The sequence below is a fragment of the Vulpes lagopus genome, chromosome 23 (assembly GCF_018345385.1).
Source record: "Vulpes lagopus strain Blue_001 chromosome 23, ASM1834538v1, whole genome shotgun sequence".
NCBI classification, from domain to species: Eukaryota; Metazoa; Chordata; class Mammalia; order Carnivora; family Canidae; genus Vulpes; species Vulpes lagopus.
The window spans coordinates 13,948,703-13,965,675 of NC_054846.1; the positions used below are offsets into that span (position 1 = coordinate 13,948,703).

Genomic DNA, 16,973 nt, shown 5'->3' on the forward strand with positions numbered 1-16,973 from the left:
AAAGATAGAGGTTCTGAGAAACTGTGTATCAGATGGACAGTGCTTAAGAGGCAGCGTAGCATGCTTTCTGAACCTCATTTCTTCATCTTTAAAATAGAATCAACATCATAAGTTTGTTTTGACAATGAAATCAGATTTCATATGTAAAACATTTAGCAAGGCCTGGCATAAGGTAATATTCAGTAATAGGTAATACTTATTTTGCGGTTGTGTTGAGAATTTTTTTTTTTAAAGGTTTTATTTATTTAATCGAGAGAGAAAGAGACAGAGGCAGAGACACAGGTAGAGGGAGAAGCAGGCTCCATGCAGGAAGCCTGATGTGGGACTAGATCCCGGGCCTCCAGGATCACGCCTTGGGCTGTAGATGGTGCTAAACCGCTGAGCCACCCGTGCTGCTCAGTGTTGAGCATTTGATGAAGAAATGAGTTTACAAAGTTGGATAACTACTTTGAATTCTAGTCTATAGAATTTGGTTTCATTGTTTTACCTAAAATCTTATCAATTTAAACTGTCAGAATACTTGTAATCCTATTTAACTCTAGAGCTATATTTACAGATTCAAATATAGCTTTAAGAGCACTTTGTAACTAGTGGGCAAAAGCAATTAGAGTGTGTGTATGACTTTTTGGGTGAAACGGAGATAAAGGGTGTCCCCTTTTTCCTGAAAGGGACCTAGGGAAAATCTCATATGATTTCTTTTACTTTGCTAGGGGCAGCCTAAAAGTCTTTTTTTTTTTTGGATTGGGTCTAGACCCACTGTCCAAGGCCCTGATTGGAAGAAAGATGGTGTTTAGGGGTCTGACAAAGAAGAGTGGTCTTTATCTTAAGAAGGTGCTTTTATATCAAAGAGATCCTTGTGATGATGTCCTGTTATTGTCAATTGTGCCTTTTGTTTCTCTTGCTGCTGTAAGATCCTTGATTATGCCTTGTTGGAAGACAGGCTGGTCTAGTGGAATGAATATGAACCTTGGTTCAGGCATTGGTTCATTGTTTTAACATGTTGGTAAATCTTGCTAACTATAGATCGTAGGGCAAGTGACCTTAATCTGAGTCTGTTTCCTATTTGGTAAAATGAGAATAATGATCTCAAGGTTCTCGATTAGATGAATAAGCTGTTCATAATAAGCTGATTAGATGAATAAGAGTTCCTAGTGGGCTCTCTGTAAATGTTTGCTGATTATGGGAATGCAGTGGAAGCATCTTTACTAATCTGAATATAAAACAGGCTTCTTAACTTACAGGATTTCTTAACTATTTTTGTTTCTTTATCTGGAGTAGGTGAATTGCTGCAGTAGAAAAAAGGCATATTTTTATGAGTTCCAGTAATTATTCTTTGAGTTAGTGATCTAAATTTGTCTGGGTGGGAAGAATAACTTCAGAGTGAAGGAATCCTATTAGAAACTTGAAGTTCTAAGAAATATTCTTCCTAACAGATCTGAAAGTCACTAGTTTTGGAGAGCAGTGACCACTGTTACTGTCTTCCCAGTTATTTGAATGGCTAAGTTTAGTGGTAAAATCCTTAGGCAGTCCTCATTGTGATAAGGAATTTGAGTTGTGACCATCCCACAATGCTTCCTCTTAGTTTTAGATTGAGTGTACAACACAGCATTGTACTAAGATTGAGGGTGTTTGGAAGTTTGAGAGTGTTTTACAACCACTGCCTTGTTAGGTTTGTCCAGAAATACTGTTCTATAACCTGAAAAATTTTAAAAATTTCTTGTCTGAAAATTGCAGATCATTATGTAAGGGATCTAGTTTACTAATTTAATCATCATGACAGTATTTCTTTATTTCTACATAAATAGAGAAGATCTTTGTAAGAAAATCATGATACTCATCATTTAGAAAATAAAAGCTCTTAGTCTGAACTAAAAAGGAAGAAAAAAAGGAATGGTTTTAAGTGGATTATAAATATTTCTTGTTAGAATTAATGTTTTAGATTTTTTATTTTCTTGGTGGTGGTGATGGTTTTTGTTTTCTTTGCTTTTTTAGTCACCGTAGTATTGACAGATAAGGACATTGGTGGGCAGTGGTGAAGCTGGCTGGAATGAAGTTTATTTTATTTGGTTTCACTATAATTATACAGTTTTAGAAAATTTTCTCATTTGTATGTCTTACAAAGGTCCAACTAGGGTAGATTTTATTTTTCATAATTTTTCAAAAACAGCATATTTTAGCACTGCACTCTCTTTTTTTTTTTTATTCAGAGCTTATGACTTTGGTCAACATTGTATCACCAGTACCAAGCTCATGTTAGAGTTAAAATATTTCTTTTTAAAAAATATTTTATTTATTCATGAGAGACACAGAGAGAGAGAGAGAGAGAGAGAGAGAGAGGCAGAGACCTAGGCAGAGGGAGAAGCAGGCTCCATGTAGGGAGCCCGACATAGGACTCCATCCCAGGTTTCCAGAATCAGGCCCTGGGCTGAAGGTGGCGCTAAACCGCTGAGCCACCCGAGCTGCCGAAGAGTTAAAATATTTCTGTTTTTCAATTCAAATACACATTTCTGAAACCACACTGTGTGCAGTGTGGTCAGGCAGTGTTTTCCCCCAATATGCCTGCTCAACCTTCCAGCCAAGAATTTGAAGAGGAAGATGGAATGATTGTTTCTTAGAGTCTTCTATGAATAGTGATTTTCTGATATATTCATCTATATTGAGGTCATTGCTTTTTCTCAGTGAGCAAGAAAAGAAATGCAGGCAGCAGGTACCTGAGTTCTAACATACTGACTGAAACCCTCTAAAAACTCAGGCAAGGGGGCATCAAGCAGTAGCAAATGAGAATAGAATTCCTAAATTTAAAAAACAGATAACGAGAAGACATTTTTTTCCCTTTGTGGTCCACATTAACTACCGTGCTAAAACTATGCTAAGATGGGAACTCTATTAAAGAAACAGACTCATTAGTTTTCTATAGACAATATGTTTTCTGTATATAGTGGTGTTTTTCTGAACTTCAAAACTTTATTGTAAAATGATAGAATAGAGGCCAGAGCTACAAGGAGTTGAGTCAGTGCTTGCTGATAGTGGTGGTGTTGTTTTCCTTAAAGATGCTGAGTTATTTCTGAAATTTAGCAGATTTTTGTTTTCTTTGGTCCTGTGGTCATTGGCTCTTTAGGGTAGTGGCTTCAAGATTGGTTTTCCTTCTGATACAATTGCTGTTTTAGCTCTTTCTCATTCTTCATTCATTCAAAGTTTTCTCTACCTGCTATAGAATGTTTCACAGTGAATGATGTGCTGACTCCCCAGCGCGAGGAGTTGTAGACTCTGCGAAAACTGCCACCTTGCCTCTTGAAGTGGAAAAATAAGTATTCTGGGCTTTTATCCTGGCTCTATAATGTGACTGTATCTGCTATTAGTGTAGAGAAGATCCAGCGAATGGGCCCAGAGCAAAGAAGTCCAAAGCCTCTTTCAGCGTTTAACAGGCTCACAATGGGAGAGTCAAAGAAGGCAGAGAAATTTTTCCCTTGTCCTCAATTAATACATATATTTTTAATCGAAGTGCTTTTTATGTAAAGTGCAATCCATAGATGAGTTTTGACAATACATATGCCTATGTAACCAATGCCTCAGTCAGGATGTAGAATAATTTGTCACTCCCTGAATTACTCTCCATTCCATTCAATCCACACGTAGGCAACAACTGTTCTGATTACTATTCTGATTACTATTACTGTAGATTAGTTTCTTGTATTCTTAAACATCATATAAATGGTATCTTATATATTTTTTTTCTGGCTGCTTTCACTCAGCACACTGTTTTTGATACTCATTTTGTTTCATGTATCAAAAGAGCACTCTCATTTCTGTGTACCATTCCATTATATGAATATGTCTCTATCCATTCTTCTGTTGATGAACACTTGAGTTGGGTTCAGTTTTGGCTATTCTGCGTAAAACTGTTACAAGCATTCTTGTACCAGACTACTTTGGACTTTTCTGCTGGGTAAGTACATAGGAGCATACGTGCTAGCTCACAGGGTGCCAGTTTTTATAAGAAACTGCCAAATGGTTTTCTACAGTGGTGGTAACATTTTATAATCCCACTAGCCATGTATGAGTTTTAGTTATTTCCTATTTTTATCAATGTATCCTGGCAGTTGGTCCCTTTTAATTTAGCAATTTTTGTGGATGGAAAGTTGTATTGTGGTTTATATTGCATTTCCTTGATGGCTAATTTCACCGAGTGCCTTTTCATATGTCTATTCTTTTATATCTTTTCTAGTCAGCTGTTTGTGTCTCACCCATTTTTCCATTCAGTATTGAATGGTGAATGACTAGTTAGTACTTGAATGACTTCTCTGATTATTGACTTTTGTCACACAGATTTCAGCATTTATATGCAAACTGACACTCCTCCTGCTGCAAGCTATGATGTCAGCACCTCTCTACCTAAAAGAGGTGGGATCTATTTGTTCAGTGACAGGGTGTGTTTTCCAGAAGTAGACTTCAGTCTTGAACTATTACAAATAGAAATATCTGGTAACAATGTAAGATGAACACTTACATTTCATACTTAAAAACTGTATTCCTTCTGCTTTTTATTTTACAATGTGTAAGAAAAGTTACTGAATTTGTTCTAGGAAATGGAAAAATTATCCTATGAATTTTGTATGTATTTGTTGGTTAACAGTTTAAGAAATTATATGAAGTAATAGATTATATGGACTGTAATAAAGTTATATGTTCAGTTGAGTATCACCTCCTAAATGTGAAGAAAGCCTGTATATATTGTCTGTGTATAATTGTTGGTATATCTCTGCGTTTTAAAGCGTAGCATTATAATATATACTTGATATGTATTTTCGGAACATCCAAAGAGAAAAAAAGCAAAAGTAGTTCCTGTCTTCTTCATGGAATTGTAAGGTGAGACAATTGAAATAGCAAACATGTTCACTTTTCTAGCCTTCTACTTTTTATAATATACATTTACAAAGAAACTCACATGTCAGCCCTCTATGCTCAAGCTTATCCCTATGAACCTGATAGTTATGGCATTTCTTTTCTTTCTTTTTTTTTAATTAATTAATTTATTTATGATAGACATGGGGGAGGGGGTTAGAGACAAAGGAGGAGGGAGAAGCAGGCTCCATGCTGGAGCCCAACGTGGGACTCAATCCTGGGACTCCAGGATCGCGCCCTGGGCCAAAGTCAGGCGCTAAACGCTGAGCCACCCAGGGATCCCCACCGCATTTCTTTTATTAGAAGTCCACGGTCCCAACTTTCTCCTAAATGTTTTACCACTATCTTTTTTTTTTTTTTAAACAAGTAGAAGAGGGGAGGTCCTTATATTTAAGACTTGTGCTTGCCAATTTCAGCAAGTTCTGTGACAGAGAATAGAAGAGTGAAGGAAGGTGACTTACATTGCCAGATAGGGTTAGTAAAGGGTGGGCAAAGAAATGTGTCAGAGAGAAGGAAGACATCTTTTACAAAGATATAGACACATAAGAACATATAGGGTATTAATACAAGTAGATCAATATTGTTGGGTAATATCCAGTTTAAGACAAACAAGTTTGCATTAGGATAGTTAGAGGTGGGACCAGATTAGGAGCATCTTGTGTACTGTGCATAGGAGTTCAGATTTTATTCTATAGAATAGTACTTTAAAAAGTTTTGCAGAATCACTTGGTTGCCCATTCTTTCTGTGTACACTATTCTCTCCCTTTCTCCAGTTGTCTCTCACAAGCTCTTTCTTTACTTAATATCTTGCCTTCATTTGAGCAAGGGCTTCAGCATGTAAAATGTTTGGAAACTGCCACTTAGGTGTTGACATTTCATGTTCTGGCAGCAGTATAGAGGGTAGGTGAGAGGCATGGCACACAGAAGATGTGAAGATCACTAGGGATGTGATTCAAATAGTTTGGAGGAAGAGGCACATAGTATCTGCTTATTAAACAGCACTAGAGAAGGGGAATGGATTGTAGATCTATTGAAGAGATACACTTGGGACTTAGTGATGATGTGAGTGGGAGACAAAATTATCAGGACAAAGCAAAGGTCATTTGTAGCAGAAGTGGGAACCAGAATGTTGTCCAGATTTTTCCCTCTTTACCACCTTTTTTTAAACTTTCAAAAAAGTCCCAAGTACACTATTAAGAACTTACTTAGCCCCAGAACCATTTGATAACTTGTCAACAGGATGCACCATCACCCCTAAACTCTTGAGCATGCATTTCTTTTTCTTTTTTCCTTTTTCTTTTTCTTTTTTTTTCTTTTCCTTTTCCTTTTTCTTTTTTTAACCTTTTAGTTTATTGTGGTACTTTTTAGAAAAGACAACATGTTGACAAAGCCATAACCAAAAGCTTTAACCATTGGAGCAAAAAACTAATCCTGCCAACTGGTTAATTGGGTAAGACATGGAAGCCCATGTCTTCCATGGGCTTGATAAGCTGACTTGAAAATGCCATTTAAATAAGGTATGACTGGAGTAAATACATACACCCATATTTTGATGGGGAAATAAAATACACAAACCAGGAGAAGTACATTTATTATGAAATATTAAAATGACTTGCAAAAGATCTCACCAGGTATTTTACAAAATAAAAGAAAAATTAATTGAACGGCAATTTTCCTGGTTGATGTGCTTCCTCAGGCTACTTACTGATTTACTGTTTTCCCCATTGAATCTCTAGTCCTACCTGCTAGGTGGCCTGCAAGCTTCCTATCAATGCACTGACCGTATGTTACTACCATCTGGGGAAAAGACTCATGCCAGCAGAATGCCTATTAAATAGTAGGTTCAACATGTAACTTGAGGAGGGAAGTAATAAAATTAGGCACTTTTTTACTGAGCACTTGCAATGTCCCAGAACATTGGGAGTGTTTTCCATATACAGGTGATTTTAGAATGATACAGGTTTGAAATGCATGGGTCCACTTATAGGTGGATTTTCATTGATAAATACAGGACAGTACTGTAAATGTGTTTTCTCTTCATTTTGATTTTCTTTTTAAAAAATTTTTATTTAAATCCAATTAATAACATATATTATTAGTTTCAGAGGTTAGAGGTCAGTGATTCATCAGTCTTATGTAATACCCAGTTCTCATTGCATCACATGCCCTCCTTAATGCCCATCCCCCACTTACTCCGTCCTCCTACCCCCCTCCCCTCCAGCAACCTTCAGTTTGTTTTTTACGATTAAGAGTCTTTTAAGGTTTGTCTCACTATCTGATTTCGTCTTGTTTTATTTTTTTTCTCTTTCCCCATGATCCTCTGTTTTGTTTCTTAAATTTAACTTGAGTGAGATAATATGATAATTGTCTTTCTCTGATTGACTCATTTTACTTACTAGTTCCATCCACTTTGTTGCAAATGGCAAGATTTCATTTTTAATGACTACGTAGTGTTCCATTGTGTGTGTGTGTGCATTCACACATACATAACATACACACTACATTTTCCTTACCCATACATCTGTCAGTGGACATCTGGGTTCTTTCCATAGTTTGGCTATTGTGGACATTGCTGCTATAAATATTGGGGTTCAGGTGCCTGTTCAGATTACTACATTTGTATCTTTGGGGTAAATACCTAGTAGTGCAATTGCTGGGTCATAGAGTAGCTCTATTTTCAACTCTTTGAGGAACCTCCACACTGTTTTTCAGAGTGGCTGCACCATATTGCATTTCCACCAAGACTGCATGAGGGTGTTCCCCTTTCTCCACATCCTCACCGCATCTGTTGTTTCCTGATTTGTTAATTGTAGTTATTCTGACTGGTGTGAGTTGGTATGTCATTGTGGTTTTGATTTGTATTTCCTTGATACCGAGTGATGTTGAACAGTTTTTCATGTGTTGGCCATTTATATGTCTTCTTTGGAGAAATGTCTGTTTATTTCTTCTCATTTCTTGACTGGATTATTTCTTCTTTGGGTGTTGGGTTTGATAAAGTTCTTTATAGATGTTGGATACTAGCCCATTATCTGATATGTCATTTGCAAGTATCTTCTCCCATTCTGTAGGTTGTCTTTTGGTTTTGTTGACTGTTTCCTTTGCTGTGAAAAAGCTTTTCATCTTCATGAAGTCTCAATAATTCATTTTTGCCTTTGTTTTTCTTGCGTTTAGAGGTGTGTCTCGTAAAAAGTTGCTGTGGCCAAGGTCCCAAAAGTTGCTGCCTGTATTCTCCTCTAGGATTTTGATGGATTCCTATTTCACATTTAGGTCTTTCATCCTTTTTTTTTTTTTTTTTTCTGAAACAGCTTTTTATTAAACAGCAAAGCAAAATTGCAACACAATTTTAAATGTTTGTAAATTAGGTCACAAAAGGGATGCAAAATATTTGGAGTATAACTATTATATTCCTACAGCTAAGTCATTCATTGAATCTTACACCAATACAACATATTATTCCATGATTAAAAGTAGCCCAAATCTAACAACCAAAATTATATTAGTGGACGTCTTTACCTAGTTAATATTTTAATATTACTTCCGATACTAATTTCTTACCAAATGGAATCTACAAACTAAATTCTTACGAACTGTCAAAGGGTGACTAAAACTCTGCAAATCAAGCAGTTAGGTTTACAGAAAATTCTGGGATAAGTAGTGAGATTAAAATACTGAGAAAATGTCAATTAGTACACATGTAAAACTCCCTTTTATTATTCATGATTCTGATACCAAAACACTCTTCTAAAGGGATTTTGCAAAATTTGATCTGCTGGGTGCTACAAATAAATGTTAAGACTAAACTCTGTAACTGTTCTCTTCTATATGTGGTTGACATAAGGTTATTTACATTTAATCTACCTTCGTGTGTGTGTGCGCGCGTGTGTGTGTGTGTGTGTGTGTGTGTGTGTGTGTATCACCCAAAATACCTAGTCTGTGCCAGAGATCACACAAATCTGGAGTAAAAACATTTGGAGTTGGTTACTACTGTTTGCCAAGTATCTTCCCATCCTATTAATGTTTTTCTCAAAATACTCTATTCCAAACGTATAACCGGAGCTCATTTTTTCAGATACCAAGTGGGGTTATTTTGTGCAAAAGTTAAGTTTTTAACCAAACCTTCCCAGTTTGATAATTCAGTTGCAAAGAAAAGTCTTCATACTTATAGCCTCTGTTTTCAACTGATGAAAGAAAAATCAACAATCCTAGCTTATTACTATGACAAACCCTAATTGAGAAAGTATCTTATTTTAGATAAGTTTCAACAATTCAAGCTCAGGTTACTCTCACAGATGATTAACTATTACCTTTACAAATGTGAAACCAATTTTTTCCTTAGAGGAAGGGAAATGAGAAGAAAGAAGCAAATGGAGAAGAGGCACAACATGGTGGGCAGGGTACATAAAGCTGTGCATTCAGTACATGATTTTGGTCACTTTTCACAACACGGTGGTTCTTGTATCTCTTACTATGCTTATAATAAAAGATAGTGCTAAACCTATAAATCAAATTTGATAAAACATTCATTTTCAAGTTTCATAAATATATGCATTTCTAATTATAAAGTCTCTACAATATATTTGCACATTTTTATAGACTAACATATTATACACAAACTCATGGAAGTCTTCCGTTATGCTCTTAATTTTGCCTATATCTGACATTATCTTCATAAATATTCAATTAAGCCACAAACAAAAGTACTATAACTTTTTAAATCTATCCAAGTTTTAAAGAAAAAAAAGATCAGCAGCAATTCCGTGAAATAGAAGGGATGTCAATCCCTTACTTTCTTTTGCTTTTTGTGTCAGTTGTTTGAAAAACACTAGAAGTGGACATGAGGTTTTCTATATATTGTCCAAGAACTTGGTTTTCTGATTTTAGCTTCAGATTTTCTTCCTTAACCACATCTACTCTTGCGGAGAGGTCTTCAAGTGTGTGTTGCAGTTCCAACACTTGGTTAATAAGTCGTGTTTTTTCCTCCAGTCCCACCTGATTTTCAGCATCAACTGCATCCATGTCGGCATTCATCATCTCGGGTAACAAGCTTTTGGGCCTTGGATACAAAATCCTTGATGAATGGTCTGCCATCGGAGGCGCCGGGAGCGGGAGGGAACCGGGAGGACCGCTCAGGCCCCAACGCCTGGACCAACTGGCCCTTTCATCCATTTTGAGTCTAGTTTTGTGTATGGTATGAGGAAATGGTCCAGTTCCATTCTTCTGCATGTGGTTGTCCAGTTCTCCTAACACCATTTGTTTTTGTTTTTTTTTTTTTGTAACACCATTTGTTGATGAGACTTTTTTACATTGGATATTCTATCCTGTTTTTGCAAAGATTAGTTGACAATAGTTGAGTATGCATTTCTTATAAACGAGGACATTCTCCAGCATAATCACAATAAAACCATGAAAATCAGGATATTGGCATTAATAAATTAGGTTTTCTATTCCTCAGACCCCATTTGAGTTTCACTAGTTGTTCAAATAATACCTAACATAATAAAAAGATTCCATTCAAAATCATGGACTGCATTTGTTATCCTTTACCTAGAACAGTGTCTTGATCTTTACTTTCATTCCTGTGAAACTTTTGAAGATTATACTGCAGGCATTTTGAACAAGGACTCTTAATTTGGGTTTTTCTAGTGCTTCCTCATTAGTGGATTCAGGTTATGCATCATTGGCAAGAATTTCAAAGAAATGATACTGTGTTACTCTCATTACTTCTTATTAGGTAAACATAATATCAGTTCATCTCATTACTGATGTTCACTTCAGCCTTTCTCAATCTTTTTATATTGAGGAAACACTTAAAATCATCTTATCTTGGGATTCACATAAAAATTGTATTTCCTGCACACAGTACCTCAGCTTGATCAGTAAGTTGTAGATATAATACTTTATTGGTGATTGTAGTATTCTTTTGAGCAGAGAATGTTCTTTTCTGTGGATCTGTTTATATTGGCTAATCCATTAGTCCTCTTTTTTTGTGGGTTCCTTTTTCCACAAACTGTATCTGTCCTAATATAAGTTAGTAGAACAGGTAGAGGAGATTCTAGTTTTTTTTTTTTTTTCCCTTTACTGCTCTGTTTTTTTTTTTTTTTTTACCTTATTCAAATAGGTAGGCCTTATCCGAACTTCTGTATGAGATCCATGAGATATGGTATGTGCAAAAGTAGTTTTCTTTTCATATTTGCAGCTAAAAATGATATTTTAGCTAACTTTTATTGGGGGAAAATACAACCCCCTGGTAATTAAGCTTAGCTTACTTTCCTTGGGATAAATCGCTTTTATCTTTGCATAAATTTTGCAAACTCATATAAAATGTGATAAATTTCACATAACTACCTTAAACCAAAAATGGGACTTAATTATTCTTAATGTAGGCTCAGCAGGTTTAATTTAAATAAGAGTTGTAAATTGATTTTAATATTATTTACAACATGAAATTTTTTGACAGTGTTGAATAGTAAAGCTTCTAAAACCATAAACTAAAGCAATATGAATAAAAATATTGCCTAGACAATCTTACACAGACTTAGAAAAAATAATTTCTTAATGATATGATCACATTTGAATGTAGTCCTACCAGTTAGAAAAGTACTTCTTGGGCAGCCCGGGTGTCTCAGCAGTTCAGCGCCGCCTTCATCCCTGGGCGTGATCCTGGAGACCTGGGATCGAGTCCCACGTTGGGCTCCCTGCATGGAGCCGGCTTCTCCCTCTGCCTGTGTCTGTACCTCTCTTTCTCTCTCTCTCTCTCTCTCTCTCTCTCATGAATAAATAAAATCTTAAAAAAAAAGTACTTCTTTCATTAGGCTCATGTATACATAAAATGTGGTTTTTTGAAAGCCAAAAATTATTACTTCTTTAATATAAAAATTGTATTTACCTCATGTACTTGTTTTATGTATCACAGATGTCAATTGAGGGTCAAACATGAGATAAGCAGACACAAATTTCCTTTTCAGCTGAAATGAGACTGTTTCTTAGCTTATTCTTGATGTTCATTAATAAGAAAAACGTTTTTTGAATGTGTGAGAAGTTGAGAACTGCAGCATAACGTTCATTGGTTTCTGATGAATAGCAGGATATTCTTTTCTTCGTAGAAACCCAGTACTTGTCTGGGCAGATCAGTAAAATCATGTTGTATAAGACTGTAGCTCTTTCTTTTTCTCAAGGCAAATTCTCACAATCAGAAGATTCAGAAAAAGAGTTCTGCCCAGTGATCATTTATTTTGAACAGGAAGAAAATCAGTTCACTTTTGTTCTGTAGCTTCTCCAGGTGGTTTTCAATAGGACTTGAGACTTGATGATATCCGTCTTTAGTTAAGCCTAAGCAGCAGTGGAAGTGTTTCACAATCTCTTTTTGTAATATGGTGTTTTCCAAAGGTGCATTTTCCATTTAAATTCAAGAAACTTGTCCCTTAAAGTCAAAGTATTTTCTTCATATCTTACAGAGATTGAAGAGGAAGTGCTACATTGGCTAGTTTCTGCAGCTATTCTTCATCTTCAAAGTATTCAACAATATCTAGCTTTCTGTTGTCTTAAAAGGACTCGTGTTGAGAACTTTTCTTCTGCTGAGCCACTGGATTTCTTTGTGTAGTAGAAAACATTCTTCAACATTCTGGAGTGAAATAACCTTTGTTTAATGAAGTTAGCCATTTTTTAGTATCTTCCACACTTTTTAATTTTTTTCCCAGGAGTTTTTTTATACCAGTACATTCTATGTCAGTGCAGGTCTCCAGAGAAACAGATAGCAAGACAAGATATGAGGGGCAGGTAGTCCCCCATCAGAATTGGTTGTTGGAGCATTCCCACTATGCTCAGTCATTTGCTGGGAGAAGCATAGAGGTATTATGGCCAGGTGTGAGTGTTGCAATGGATTCTAAGATGAGGTAGCAGGATCTATTGAAGGGATATCTGAGCAGGGCACCATTGTGGCCACTGGACCCTCCTTAACCCATTTGGACTTTGGTACCATCCTGCCCTGTGGACACCTTTCTTGCCCTGTTCACATTTGATACCCTCACCTAAACAGATGTTCTCATTCTGCTCTACCTTTGACCTGCTGGGCTTTTCCAATCTTGGATCACTCTTCATCCTTTTATTCAGCCTTTGACACCAGTACTGGTCCACTTTCTTTTCTCTGCCATTCTCTACATACAAGTGGGCTCTCCTCACTCTGCTTAAATTGATCCCCCTGTGCTGGACTGCCACCCTGCCCCCTACATATGTACCTTACTTGCTTGGCTCCACCAAATGGCTTTAGGACTGAATTGGTTTTTTGTTGTTGTTGTTTTAAAGATTTTATTTATTTATGCATGAGAGACACACAGAGAGAGAGAGAGAGAGACAGAGACAGAGACACAGGCAGAGGGAGAAGCAGGCTCTGTGTGGGGAACCCGATGTGGGACTCTATCCCGGGACTCTAGAATCACACCCTGAGCCAAAGGCAGACCCTCAACTGCTGAGGCACCCAGGCGTCCCTAGGACTGAATTGTTGAGGGAAGGGATAGTAGGAGGAAGAGGAAGAGCCACTAGGTTTCTTAACTGTGCAATTGGCTAGAATATGATTCCATTCACTGAGAATAAAGAAAATAGTAGGAGAATCTAAGAACGTGTGTGTGTGTGTGTGTGTGTGTGTGTGTGTGTGTGTGTGTGTGTGTAAACGAGTTTGGATTTTAGGATAATGGATTTTGGGTGATTGTGAGACAATTTGGTAAAATTAGTAGGCTGAATAGAGGAGTTTGGAGATAATAGAATTGGTTGTCATTTGTTTCTATGATAGTTAAACCCTAGGTTTCAAAGAAGCTGCAGAGAAGGAAGGAGCTAGCAACAGAGAACAACAGTGCTGCTTAAGGAATGATAACAAGAAAAAGATGCTAACAAGGGAAACTGAGGGACAAGAGAGTTGTAAAGAAGAGGGAGTGCTTGTTAAATAATGTAAAAAGCTACAGAAATGGTAAAAGATCCAGTGGAAATTAGCAACCAGTTTTTTTTTTTTAAAGATTATTTATTTATTTGAGAGAGAGGGAATGAGTGAGAGAGAGAGAAAGAAAAATCACCGCTTGCAGAAGGTGATTCTAAGCTTTGAGTTATCCTTCAGTACAATTTGATTTTCCTGCTGTCTATGTCTTACAGCTTCTTAAATGACTTTGTAGCTCATATCTAATGGATCATATCCTGCCATGTAATTCTAAAAATTCTAAAAATTTCACAGTCATTTGGAGGCTTTGGCCATTTGCTTAAGTCACCCCTTGTTTTATTAGTGTAACTAGTGTTTCCCAGTTACTTAGATTTCAAGGTAATTTCGAGGTCGGTGTTTGCTATGGAAACAGCTCTAATTCACTCTGAAACAGGCTTTTAGAGCTCAATTTATTTAATATGTGTACTTGTCCACATTGATTCCTTTAAGCATCCTAAAATAAGTTCAAATGGTTTTGAATAATCAAAGATCTTTTGAAAGCAGGGTTCATGAGAAACTAGTTAAAAAATTTCTGAGAAGCTAGCTTGGAAAAAAGCATTGAAGTTAGGTCTGAAGTGCCACTAAATCAACAAGGTATAATGACTAATAAAAGTTACCCAATATTTTCTAGGACTTGAGTAAAGTTCTAGAGTGATTCTCTTCCATCACAGTAACCTTATTTCTGAATTTTTTGAAGAGCAAAATTTTTTTTAATTAAGTTTTATTGGTGTTCAATTTACCAACATACAGAAAAACACCCAGTGCTCATCCCGTCAAGTGTCCACCTCAGTGCCCGTCACCCATTCCCCTCCAACACCCGCCCTCCTCCCCTTCCACCACCCCTAGTTCGTTTCCCAGGGTTAGGAGTCTTTGTGTTCTGTCTCCCTTCCTGATATTTCCCAACATTTCTTTTCCCTTCCTTTATATTCCCTTTCACTATTATTTATATTCCCCAAATGAATGAGAACATACACTGTTTGTCCTTCTCCAATTGACTTATTTCACTCAGCATAATACCCTCCAGTTCCATCCACGTTGAAGCAAATGATGGGTATTTGTCGTTTCTAATGGCTGAGTAATATTCCATTGTATACATAAACCACATCTTCTTTATCCATTCATCTTTCGATGGACACCGAGACTCCTTCCACAGTTTGGCTATTGTGGCCATTGCTGCTAGAAACATCGGGGTGCAGGTGTCCCGACGTTTCATTGCATCTGAATCTTTGGGGTAAATCCCCAACAGTGCAATTGCTGGGTCGTAGGGCAGGTCTATTTTTAACTCTTTGAGGAACCTCCACACAGTTTTCCAGAGTGGCTGCACCAGTTCACATTCCCACCAACAGTGTAAGAGGGTTCCCTTTTCTCCGCATCCTCTCCAACATTTGTTGTTTCCTGCCTTGTTAATTTTCCCCATTCTCACTGGTGTGAGGTGGTATCTCATTCTGGTTTTGATTTGTATTTCCCTGATGGCAAGTGATGCGGAGCATTTTCTCATGTGCATGTTGGCCATGTCCATGTCTTCCTCTGTGAGATTTCTCTTCATGTCTTTTGCCCATTTCATGATTGGATTATTTGTTTCTTTGGTGTTGAGTTTAATAAGTTCTTTATAGATTTTGGAAACTAGCCCTTTATCTGATATGTCATTTGCAAATATCTTCTCCCATTCTGTAGGTTGTCTTTTAGTTTTGTTGACTGTATCCTTTGCTGTGCAAAAGCTTCTTATCTTGATGAAGTCCCAATAGTTCATTTTTGCTTTTGTTTCTTTTGCCTTTGTGGATGTATCTTGCAAGAAGTTACTGTGGCCGAGTTCAAAAAGGGTGTTGCCTGTGTTCTCCTCTAGTATTTTGATGGAATCTTGTCTCACATTTAGATCTTTCATCCATTTTGAGTTTATCTTTGTGTATGGTGTAAGAGAATGGTCTAGTTTCATTCTTCTGCATGTGGATGTCCAATTTTCCCAACACCATTTATTGAAGAGACTGTCTTTCTTCCAATGGATAGTCTTTGAAGAGCAAAATTATCATAAGACTTCTTCATCCTGGTATGGCGCTGACTATAGAACTCTCTTCTTTTGCATCCTGAGATTCAGAACTGTCACTATAATGAAAGACACTGCAAGAAGAATCCTGTTCTCATTTACAAAGGGAAAAGTGATGCCTTTCTCTTCTCTTTTCTTTCTAGTGGTTACTTTATTTATAGTATAACTTTAATGTGTGAGCTATCTAAACTTCTGATTTTTTTTTAAACATTTACTGATGAATATCTATTAGAGCTTTCAATTTCTTTGATCACATATCCTTTGTTATATTTCCAGAAGCAGCCAATAAGTAGTGGTGTGGATTCTTGTTGATACCTCACTATACTGTGTGAATCTTGCATTGCAAGTGGTGCTCTGTCTAGAGGATTTAGATAAAGTAAACAGTCCACTCTCATTATTTGTAGATTTTTTGTTTGTGAATTTGCCTCCTCACTACAATTTGTGACCCCAAAAATCAATATTCATGATGCTTTCACAGTCATTTGTGAATGAGCATGCACATTGCCATCTGAGGTCAAACAAAGTGATGCTGTACCTTCTTGTTTCAGCTCTCATATCCTTTTAGTGAAATATTTTTCACTAAAAGCTTTCCATTGGTGATTTATTTGGCTATTTAAAATGGCTTCTAAGTATAGTGGTAAGGTGCTGTCTAGTGTTGTGATGTGCTCTTATGGAGAGCATATAGGTGTTATAACCCTTGTTCAGGGATGAGTTTATATAGTGCTGTTGACTATGAGTTCTATGTTAATAATAAATTAACAATATGTATTAAGTATATGTCTTTAAGTAGAAATAGACACATGAAAATATTTTGATCGGTTGACCAAAATGTTGTGACCAAAGCTTGCAGGAAGTTAACCCTGTGTTTCCCCTAAGGACAATTGTTCAGTATTTGTGATAACTTTATGGAACTCCATTACTACGAATAGTGAGAATGGACTGTATTTAGTTAAGGGTGGTGATTTACAGAGATTTTTTAGGTACCTGAAATATTTCATAATTCCCTTTCTCTAAACCATTGTTTTAGGTTTGTTTATATACATACACACAAAGTTATTTATAATTAAA

General features: G+C 36.6%; 2 protein-coding genes across 3 annotated transcripts in view; one reads left to right on the forward strand and one right to left on the reverse strand.

The window, feature by feature from the left end:
* Window positions 1-16,973, forward strand: part of FBXW7 (F-box and WD repeat domain containing 7) — a 232,101-nt gene that overhangs the window by 116,316 nt on the left and 98,812 nt on the right. The gene's annotated exons all lie outside the window — the stretch shown is intronic.
* Window positions 8,798-10,083, reverse strand: LOC121481303 (short coiled-coil protein B-like). Its single transcript, XM_041738584.1, has one exon. It carries the CDS (start codon window positions 10,066-10,068, stop codon window positions 9,685-9,687), a length of 384 nt encoding a protein of 127 aa, XP_041594518.1. The 5' UTR covers window positions 10,069-10,083; the 3' UTR covers window positions 8,798-9,684.

Coding starts and splice junctions, on each gene's coding strand:
- LOC121481303 (XM_041738584.1), bottom strand. CDS start 10,068: ATGGATGAAAGGGCCAGTTGGTCCAGGCGTTGGGGCCTGAGCGGTCCT.